This window comes from Sinocyclocheilus grahami, unplaced genomic scaffold (genome assembly GCF_001515645.1).
Source record: "Sinocyclocheilus grahami isolate Dianchi unplaced genomic scaffold, SAMN03320097.WGS_v1.1 scaffold1066.1, whole genome shotgun sequence".
In the NCBI taxonomy this organism is placed as follows: Eukaryota; Metazoa; Chordata; class Actinopteri; order Cypriniformes; family Cyprinidae; genus Sinocyclocheilus; species Sinocyclocheilus grahami.
Window position 1 is genome coordinate 209,494 of NW_015506245.1, and position 11,521 is coordinate 221,014.

The 11,521-nt window shown below is 35.4% G+C and overlaps 1 protein-coding gene across 1 annotated transcript; it reads right to left on the reverse strand.

Moving 5' to 3' along the window:
• Positions 1 to 322: 322 nt before the first annotated feature.
• LOC107566273 (uncharacterized) lies at positions 323 to 9,877 on the reverse strand. The gene is given in 6 exon segments (XM_016251663.1): positions 323 to 640; positions 1,522 to 1,593; positions 1,893 to 1,988; positions 1,990 to 2,319; positions 5,717 to 5,760; positions 9,844 to 9,877. Coding segments are annotated over 6 exon segments (894 nt in total).
• Between the last annotated feature and the right edge of the window lie 1,644 nt (positions 9,878 to 11,521).

The following is an 11,521-nucleotide window of genomic DNA, read 5'->3' on the forward strand; positions in this document are numbered from 1 at the left end:
CTAGTACTTTCAGCAGTGCAAATGGCATGGCTCTGGGAGAAACAATCTATTACATATTTGGGCTCTTGAATAATTGCTTTCTGAGCCATTGTTTGGATAGCAACTTTCATGGTGTTTTTTGGAGGGATGCAATGGGAGCCCATTCTTGTGAATAGGTCAAGCAAATCATCTTCATCACATTCCTCCAGTGTGCCTTGACAAGCCTTTGCAACGGCAGTTCATTCAGTCAAAGAGAGGTAGTTGTGGAAAGATGACATCAAGACATCATCATTGACTGAGTCAATTCCATACATACGTGCTAAAATGAAAGCACTGGAAAGCCTTACTGGCAGCACACCAAGGTCAAGTAATCTCCCCCTTTGCACTGTTCAAGGAACTGATCCCAGAATGCAGTGTAAATTTGTCTGGACACTCCAGCATCATCTACAGCTTTCTCATTTACAAATTCCATCTTCAGAGTAGATTGAATTATGCTGCTATCCATGAACACAGCCAAAAGATCTTCTACAACCTTTACCCTGTGTATTAAAGCATGCACAAATGTTGCATTTTCTGAGTTTCCAGATGAAGTTATAAGAGAAAGATGGTTTCCTGAATGGGATGGCAAATTTTCTGGTGATGAAGGCATTTCACTACATATCTAGAAAAGGCAAGGTAAAAACAATTTATAACAATTATTCCGAGATTTTTTTATTTTCTAATAATCAGTTAAATAATAGTTTTCCCAACCTCATATTGTTCTAAACAAGCTTTTCTTTAGTGTCACTGTAAAATGGCACTGTGTAATTAAGTTAAAGTTGCAAAGCAATAATAATAATAATAATAATGTTATTTATATATATATATATATATATATATATATATATAACTGTAATTAACTATTTGATAATTTACTTTAGTTAGATTTTGAATACTTAAGTTTAGTTCCAGATTTTCCAATTGTGTTACTTTATTGTTTTTTTCTGTTAATGACAATGTTTTTATGTAGTTTCTGTTCAAATTGATTTAAGATATATTTTCCTGACACAGTCTAGTCCCCAATCTTTGTAACTGCATGAAAAAAAAAAAATTTGACAAGCTCCCCATTTGGATTCCACAGAAGAAGAAAGTCATACAGGTTTGGGATGACATGAGCAACAGAATTTTCATTTAGAACTGTTCCTATAAAACTTACATGGAACTTCAGTCTCGTGCTATGTGATTTTAGTCTTGTTCATAAATATCATAATTGCCTACTTATAGGTATTAGAAGAAGCTTGATTCTCTGATTACTTAGATTAATTTAGGGCCTCAATGAAGAACTTTGTTAATTATAAATTCATGTTTCAAGTTTCAAAGGTTTGTTCTTATGTATTATGTATATGATCTATACAGACTTTGTCCCTTCCTTAATCTTCTTTGTATACAAACAAAGCCAAATCTTACACAAAAGTATTTTAAATTGACCGTGCAGGTATATTAGGACTGATCATTTATGATCTAAAGGACTTCCACATGCAAAACATATTTTGGCTCTCTTACCAGCAGTGCAGGATTGCTATTACTTGAGGGTGGTGATGGCACCTAATTTTCAGCTTCATTCAACTCTGCATTCTGGAGGATCAATAAATATGCAGAAAATGAAAGTGAAACACATTGTAACAAAAAAACGTAAAAAGAAAAATGTAGCGTCACTTGACAATGTAACAGTTGCCTAGTGGTGAGTAAGAAGCACAAAGCATGGGACATTGGATGTATTGTGACCTTTAAAGCCCCCTGAAGATAATTTCTATTGTAATTAGGATGTACATTGTAGTTTTAAGGTGATTTATAATTTCCATTTAATGCTTGTAGTTTGAATATTCAATTTTCAAATCTACACTGTGACATTTGGTCCATCAGGATCACATTACCTGTATGGTGTTCTCATTCCATGTTATTTTAACTTCTTGGTCCTCATCTGTTTGTTCAAGTTCTTCTCCTTCGTTCCATTCAACTGTCTTCTTTATCATCATCATCATCATCTCCAAGATTCTGAACTATGCTGTTGTGTAGCGGAGGAATCTGATTGGTCAAGTCAATGAATTCATAGCTTCTCTGAAAATCAAAGTGCTCATGTGAATGCTGTGGACTTTTCGATAGCTGTGCACATTGTCTCCACGATTCATCAGTCTCCTCGTCACTTGAGCTGCTTGCGACTCTTTGGATGGTGTGTGTTCTTTGGATATCTCTGGGTGGTGAAAGAGAGTTGTGTGATGTGCTGGGTGTCTCGAAGGTAAAACCACTCTGAGGAACATCTTCAATTCCTCTTGTACTCTGGGCTTCTGTCCTTACTTGTCTCTGAAAAACATTCAATATAAGTGACAGTGAAAGTGATGTTACTGTAACGAATCAGCTCATGTGAAATATTAATAACTAACCATAACTAGTTATAATTAACTATTCATATTTTAGATCCGCTGTAGATATTTAGCTGGCCTCTCAGGGTCAACTGTCTTGTCAATTCTAAGAACGTTAATTTCCATATTTCCCCGTGAGCTGATTCGCTACAACTGCTTGCTTTAAAGCAATGTATTGCATAAAGTATCATATAAATAAATGACTTTACTTAACTGGATTTCAGATTGCAGAGCTGGTGCAAACATATCAAAATCGCTATGATCAGATGTTTTCTCACCACTGACATTTTTGTAGTGTGTTTATTTTGTCATTGCAACAAAAGCACACAGCAACACTGGGAAGTTTGCTAACAGTAAACCATAACATAATTGTTATTGTTGTCAATGTTGTGGATAATGGTGACTAATCGTTTTAGCCCTAAATGATATTGAACAACTCTTCTGTGACTGTATTTACAAATGAAGCCCAAAATATATTCAAATAAATTCAAGTCAGAGTCTTCATGATTTTACTAACCTTCCTCTTGGTGTCTTTGTTAGATGAAAGTCTGTCATCCAATAAATGTGTGCTTGTATCCTCAAGATCACCGTCATGTCCATGCGATGACACTTTTGCAGCAGGTCTCTCAGTATCACTGACTAATACATCTTGTAGTAATGAGTTTTTATTACATTCTTCTTTATCACCATCAGATAAAGATTCTACAACTGAGGCACACCTCTTGTTTAGTGCAAATGTAAAATCTCAACAATTTCAGTTGGGTTAGTTCATACAGATCTCCAACAGTGCTGTCCATGAGAATGTGGTTTCTTTTAAAATCACAAACATGAAAAGTGAAGTCTGTTTCTGGACCTTTTGGTGACTCCATTTGGGGAAAAAAAGATTATTTACCATTTCCATTATTTGTAAAACAGTTGTCTTTTTTTGAACTGTCAAATGCCTAGTGCTACCACGATTATTGGTCCTCACTTGTTGGTATCCATTACGGCCGAAGTGAAGCCATCCAATTTCAATTCTCCTGGAGGTTCTTTCTGCAGATACATTTTTGTATCTTGCCATTCAATTATTATGAGAATGTGGTTTCTTTTAAAATCACAAACATGAAAAGTGAAGTCTGTTTCTGGACCTTTTGGTGACTCCATTTGGGGAAAAAAGGTTATTTACCATTTCCATTATTTGTAAAACAGCTGTCTTTTTTTGAACTGTCAAATGCCTAGTGCTACCACGATTATTGGTCCTCACTTGTTGGTATCCATTACGGCCGAAGTGAAGCCATCCAATTTCAATTCTCCTGGAGGTTCTTTCTGCAGATACATTTTTGTATCTTGCCATTCAATTATTTTCCTTAGGGAAGAACCATGCTTTTCCATGCAAAGCTTTAGCGGACTTGGATCCCAGTTTCCTTGCTTCAATTTTAGCTCTCAAATTTTGTAACAGAGATTCTTTATCAGAGCAGGCAGCTGTTTGTTGACAGAAGGAGATGTCAGCCAGTCGGTCACCATATGAACTAATATACTTTGCCATTTGCTCATCAGTCATAACAGAGAGCACAGACTTGTCAATCTGAAAATGCAGTGAAAATTTTATTTTATAGATTAGTTTTTGAAAGAACATAAATGCACCCATGAATTCATAATACATTAATTAAAAGTCTCTGTTTATTAACATGTATTTTTTTAAACATGTAACAACATTTACATAGAAAAATTAACAGTGAAAGTCACATCTATTCATCTACATGCCATGCTGATTTTACAATGGAGTTCAGCATATGAACTTTGAGAGTATAAATAATCTAACAAGCTAGCTAGTAGCTACTGGTAATTACAGTTGAGTGAAAATGTTGGCACCCCCAACCCCCCCAAATTCAATTACGTTTAGTACTGCCCTGATGAAGCTCTTTCACATAGCACATATTTACATCTATTCCACATGCAATACCTCATAATTAATATGAACTTTAAAAAAAAGAATTATACCAATGAAGGGGTTTAAAAGATTATATCCTCTTGATTATTTTGATATGGTGCCTGCTTGATGATGATTAATAACGGTTTATATGTTCTGTGATAGTTGCACGTCACACCCCTACTTGTGCCTGCACACGAGTTACCTGCAGTTGCTTGCAAATGCACTTATTTTCAATTAAAAAACCCTCTTGTTCCTTCTCATTTTTAATTATGCTCTATATATACTAATTTAACTGATAATCAAACTTGGAGTTGTGACATTCAGATATTGAAACATCTCTTATGACAAATTACTTGAATGGGTCTCATTTTGTAAGTTAGTTTGGGTAAAAGTTTTTGCTATGAATAAATGTAAATTAACAGTTGTGTGTGAGTCTTCCATACAGTGCTTGGAATCCAGCTTTTCACAATTTAATTTAAAGGACTCAGTGATGCTCAAGAAGGCAACACACTATATTAAACTATCGTAAACTTTTCATCAGTATATGGTCCGTGTAATTTATATGAGAAAAAAAGGTTTTATTCTATATTTAAACACATCATTCATTGCAGTTTACACAGATCATAACTTGATCAAAAGAGTACATTATCTGGGCTTTAGTATGTTGAATTCTTGAATATCAATGGATATGTGTACTGTTTGTAATAGTTCTGTAGGAGTCCCTTAAACTGCCCTTAGTGAAAAAGCAGGTTCTCAGCATCATATAGGCAATGTAGGACACAACTAAAAAGTGCAGAAAATGCTGGGAAACCAAAGAACGTGCAGTAGCTCAAGGATTTTGCTTAACAACAGTGAGCACTTTTATGTCTCAGGACAAAGCAGGAACTCATGAACAGCACACAAAAAATACAGTCAATGATCAATGATAATCCAGGAAGCCAAACATTATAAAAACAACCAGGGGGATGCACATTTTTGTTCAGTTTTCATTTATGCTATTGTAGAATAGATGTAAGTATCTTCTGTTAAGTAAAATAGCTATATTAGGCTATTTTACAGTGCTCAGTTTTAGAAATGTAAATGATCTCTTATTTTTGCACACTTATACACTCCTTGATAAGATAACTTTTATTACTAGTGAACCAGGTAACTATCGAAGGTACGTCATTTCTGATTCTACATGACACTTGGCATATGGAGAACTGTCATTGGCAATATACTGACAGCCTCTGGTTGCCCTGGCTAGCAATAATTAAAACATAGCCTAGGCCTATATGTGGCCCTTTTTTATGGATAGGATATTAAATGTTTAACTTTACACATATGGGGATATACGTCAACACCTTAGGTTGGATCATTAAAAATAGCTATAATTTACATATTAGCTAAATATAGGTCCATTGGCCTTTAATGAAACATTACCCACCTTGTCCCTTTTCATGAGGATGATGTCCTCTTCTGGAACATCTCCCCAGCAAGCAATAGCCGTCATTTCAACGTCTCGGTTAAGTATAGACCCGCTATATTCCGGCTATGTGTAACCCACTACTAGCCCAGATAACCTTGAATTTGGTTTCATGTCGTTTTTTTGGCAAAATAACTTGTGAAATGTATGATATTCCATCATGTAAGCAAAGTAACAGTGTTTACAAGGTGTTTCTTCATTTCTTTGACATGTTCAATACTTAGCCTGTGCGTAGCCACGATTTAGCTCGTAGTCAGAGCGGCTATCTGTAGCCGACTTATAGTCAAACCTGACTCACTGTAGTTTTCGGCCAGGCAGCGCATGAGATGGTTGATATCCCATCATGTTCGCAGTGTCAATAATATCTACAAAGATATAAGTGTCATTTCATGACATGGTCTATATGTAGCCACGATTTAGCTGTAAATTGGACGGGCTACGAGTAGTCTGCTTTTTGCCCACCTGGCGAAATCGAGGCAATCTGTGGTCTAATTTTAACGGCTTGGCTATAACCATATACCAGTAACCAGACCAGCGATGAGCATGGCCAAAATAGCCTTAAAATTGTTTACATGTAAACTTTTGAAACATTTAAATTAGCATTCTTTTATTTTATTATTTTACAGCATTATTAAATATAGCATTATTTATTATGCCAAAAATAATGCGAATTTAAATGTTTCAAAAGTTTACTTGCATTTGATAATATGATGTCATGCATCCCACAAGCTGTTAAATGTTACATTCATACACATTATATGATATTATTGATATTTGGCTGTCTTTCATTTTATAAATAAAAACGCAATTACAATTCCCAACCGCTAAATGGTAATTGTAGCCCTACTGAGACACGACTACTGGCAACGCGAGACATGAGAGTTAGAGTGTTGTGTTTTGAATTTTGTTTTTACACGAGAGAGCACGAAGTTAACCTGTCGGAGAGCAGCGTGCAAACAACAAACGATAAAGGACATTCCTACTTGGTCTTGTAAGTATCTGTGTTTTCGTTTTGACGTATTCATTATTTATCTATATTATTTGTTATCATGTTTATGAACCGTCACATTTTAGTGAAGGGAGCAGATCGTAGTTGATAGTGATCCGTGACTAGGCCCATGGTTCAGCACGCATGTGTTCAGAGGATTAATTGCAAAATTTAATGGAGTAAAAGTTTTATCATTTGTACGCGTTTACAAACTCAATCGATTTTAAAACAGCGCAAGAAGAGGCGAAAGAGCAAACAACAGAACAAACACAGCTTTGACAAAGATTAATCCATATTAATTTATACAGTGAACACACTCAGAAGAATTGGAGAAACTGAGGAGGAGTTTCAACATCTGGAAAAGCGGTTGGAAATTGAAAAGATCCGGGTAGCAATGGTAAAAAAAAAAAATAAAAAATAAAAATTCTCCAAAACAACATTTCCTCACTAAAGCTCTCATCTTTGACAAAGGCCATAATTTATTTTAATTATTATACTGAATTTATGACTGAACAATGGCTTGTTAGATACAGAGAGAGCATGAGCTAATTGAATAGAATATCTTTGTCATTGTACAAGTAACGTTATAATAAGATTTATTTTGAAAGTTCCAAATTGATAGTAAAGCTTAAGAATACAAATAATAAGTGCAAATACACCATATTCTAATTTGTTGAGATAGTGAATTGGTGGGTTTTTGTTAAATGTGAGCCAAAATCATCACAATTAAAAGAACCAAAGACTTAAACTACTTCAGTCTGTGTGCATTGAATTTATTTAATACACGAGTTTCACAATTTGAGTTGAATTACTGAAATAAATGAACTTTTCCATGACATTCTAATTTATTGAGATGCACCTGTATATATATATCTCGTTTTTAGTAGACATCCAAGTAAAAGAGAATGACTCCCTGTCACAATTAGTGTAATTGAAGTAAAAAAATTATGTCAAGCTTTTCTTGTGCTTTTTTTTTTCTTTCTTTCTTATTTGGCAGATGCTGTGATGACCAACCTCCCAGCAGCAACAGAGTTGGACTTGAGGAATGCAGTTGGGAAGCATTTTAAACAAGAAATAAAACCAATAATTAATCATATCCTTTAAGTTCACAGTTGGTTGTTTTATTTGTTAAAATAAGTAAACCAACAAAAGGATTCATCTTTTTTTTATGTCGTCATTTATGTTTTAATGTTAAGTGTGATAACATGCTCTTGATTTGTATTAGATTTTTTTAGAAGTTATTTAAAATATTTAAATTTTTTCATTTTTATATTTTTATTATCTTAAGATGTTAAAAACTCCAGATTTTTTTAACATAATATTTATATTTAAGTGTATTGTATTTATAAAATGTTATTTTGTCATTCATTCTTTTGTATTTTTATCATTTTGTATTGTCTTAAGTTGTCCAATTTTTTTTAAAAAAAGTAATTTTTCTTAATAAAAGCTGTATATTTAATTTGTTTGGATGAATTGCCATTTTGTTGCCTATTAGATGTATATATGTACTCCAGAGCATGTGAGGGAAGCGGAGCGGAGCGTGAGCGCTCAACCCAGAATGCCGTTTGGTGATCTCGAGAATCTGTCGAGATCGAGAATAGTAGAGCAGTTATGGAGTTCAGATATTGTTTCAACGAAGTTGCAAGCCTTATACATAAATGTAAAGTAAAAAAATCAAAGTTAAGAATGAGCAGGGAAACTGAGAGGGAGTGCGGGGAGACTGTTAAAGTTAGTAAAGATTCATATTGGAATCTGAAGCGGCACATTGCCAGAAAGCACGAGGATGTGCTACGCAAACATGGTGCAGCAAAAGCTGAGCTAGTTACATACCATAATAAATGAATAAACAGGTAGGCCAAGGTATTCGGTTGTACGGAGCCCCGATCATGACATGCAGACAAAATCACGGCCACGAATTTAGAATAGGCTAGTTCTCTTTTATGCTAGGATTACATTATGGCCACAAATTAAGAATAAATTTTTTCGTTTAGTCTAAATTATGGCCACGAATTAAGTATTCGTTCTCTTGTATAGGCTTAGCTGCCACGAATTCATTCGTTCGTTCCATAGTTTTAGTAGGCCTAAATCGTGGAACGAATTATTATATTTCGTAATTACTTATTAAAATAATTTTCGGGCACACCGAATGCTGAAGCCTGACACTTTGTCCAAGCTAATGTTTCTTAAAGTAAATTCTAAAATCCAGTAAACATCAAGAGACGTTTTAATAGACCACAGTTCCCCACAGTTATGGTCGATTTTAACTTGACACTAGAAAGTGTGTTTCTTTCATTGACGTCAGTTCATAATCCAAGCGTTCTTTAAGTGCATTTCATCTCGTGTGTGTGTGCGTTTGTGTTTTAATGAGCCTGTTTTGAATGTTCTATTGCACAACAACGGCAGATATTTTCACGGAAATAAAGTTTTTTTTTCAGTTTTTGCATTTTAGGTAGGTTTGCTAAGGTTAGATTCATATATTTAATACATTTGAATTAATACATTACAATTAATAAAATTAAGAAGAATGAAAGAATTTCACTCTGAAACATGATAATTGCTATTTATCAGCATGCTTAATTTTAGACAATTATCCAAGAATTTCGTTAAAAATAGTAAACAATTAGGCCTACTAGAGAAATGTTATGTCGGAGCGGGATCTGAGCGGGAACTGGTTCACGGTGAGCGTGAGCGGAATATTAACGGAGCGCTTGATTGGGCGGTTAGAGCGACTGAGCGGAGCGCACGTCCATAGAGTGGAAAACGTAGCGGAGCTCACATGCTCTGATGTAGTCGTTTAATAGTGGTCTTGATGACTAGTCTATTCTTGGGCTATGATTAGACGTCTATTAAATTTTCACTGACAGCCCAAATTCAGCCTTGTTTTAGCCTAGACCCATATTCACTGTCTATTAGATGTATATACAGTATGTAGTCATTTAATAGCGGTCTAATTGATGACTATAGTCTATCCTTGGGCTATGATTAGACGTCTATTACATTTTCACTGACAGCCCAAATTAGCCTTGTTTTAGCCTAGACGTCTGGGCTGTGTTTAGACGACTAATAGATGTCTTTTAAATGCAAAATTGCTTGCTGGGTCGTGACCTTAAAAACTCCTGCAGATCGTCCTCCATCACAGAGCTACACAATTATTATTAATAATTATTTTATTGTAATCACGTGCAGGTTTGGTTTATTCTTCTACTTAAATAATAAAAAACGACTTTAATATATGATAACTTAACGCGAAAGACTGACAACCTTTCTCTAATGCAGCTGCGTACATCCAAGATCACTCAAGTGATGCTATACCAACAAAAGCGCGAAGCACCACGCAGAGAACTCACGCGAAACTTGTGTTCTCGCGAGAGAAGTTTTGCGAGAGAACGCAAATATCTTTGCGAGAGAACGCAAAAAGTTTGCGAGAGAATGGAAATATCTTTGCGAGAGAACGCAAAGTTTCTCAGGGGAACGCAAAAGATTTAAAAAATATTTTTTCCACCTACCCCGAAATTTTTCCACCACCATGTCCCTTTAGGGGCTCCGTACTTTTGTGCAATAGATGAATAAAAATGTATTTGTTTTAGATATTTTATGTTTAGATATTTCTGTTTTGCGGGAGTCCCGTGAATCATTTTAATCTCCCACATCCCGCGCACATACACACACACACACATCTTGTCCCGCACCGCGCTCTGTTGCGTCGGGTCTCGCGGGAGCAGGTCTCTAATCCACTGGCACTTGACTCGACAGTGCGTGTGCTACATCCTTTTTTACAATATCTAGATTATAAAACACTGCATTATGTATGCAATGTAACGCGGCAGTAACGTACAGAGACCTCGGCTTGTAACTATACTCTTAATTACTATTTTGAAAATTACGCGTTAAATTACTCCGTTACTAAAAAAGTAATCAAATTACAGTACAGTTACTAAGTAATGCGTTACTGCCCATCACTGATTAGGACACTTTAAAATACCATATGACCTGCTCTTTAAGTAACTTCTGTAGCTTTAATGGATATTTGTGTACATTTACTTCAATTAATTTAGGTATTTTTTTATCTTTGTATATAGTGGTCTCTCTGAGGGCTCAGCCCCCCTGTGGATGAAGTCCTAGAACCGCCCCTGTATAGCAATATGACCCAGCACCCAAAATACTGCAGCCTCCATTCTTCACGAAAGATGGATAAAAAGATGCACAGGAAACAAATCTTGAAAAAAAATTATATACGACCCTGCCAAATCCAATCTAAATTAGAGAGATGCTGATTCGCACGGGACTAATATTATCACCAGGTAATACTAATCCCGTGCAAATAGGGCTTAAATTGAATTTTTAAATTCTGGCGCTTTTATTGAGGCTTTATTGAAGATTATCTTGATGGACAAAACGTGTAAATTTCATGAAGTATGATTTAACACTGACCTTATTTTTTGCGATAATCCAAAAGCCTATGGAAAAATCCTATTGGCTTTTTGGCGAGGGAACCAGGGCGATGCTAACAGCCGATCCGCCTACAAGTGACGTCATAGTTCCCCCACTCTATTGTACTCCAGTCTATGATTGTAACTCCACTCTACAAGCCAAGCTTATGGAACGATATTCCGGACAATTTTCAAATAGAATAGCAAATTGTATTTTCAATTGCGTTTTCAATATGTGGACGCATAAATTGTGACATAATCCAAGTGCAATTGCAAATCCTGCATTAGCGTTTGCATTTTCGCTTTCGCGAACGCACAGTGACGGCCAAATTTCAAATGAAAAAGCAA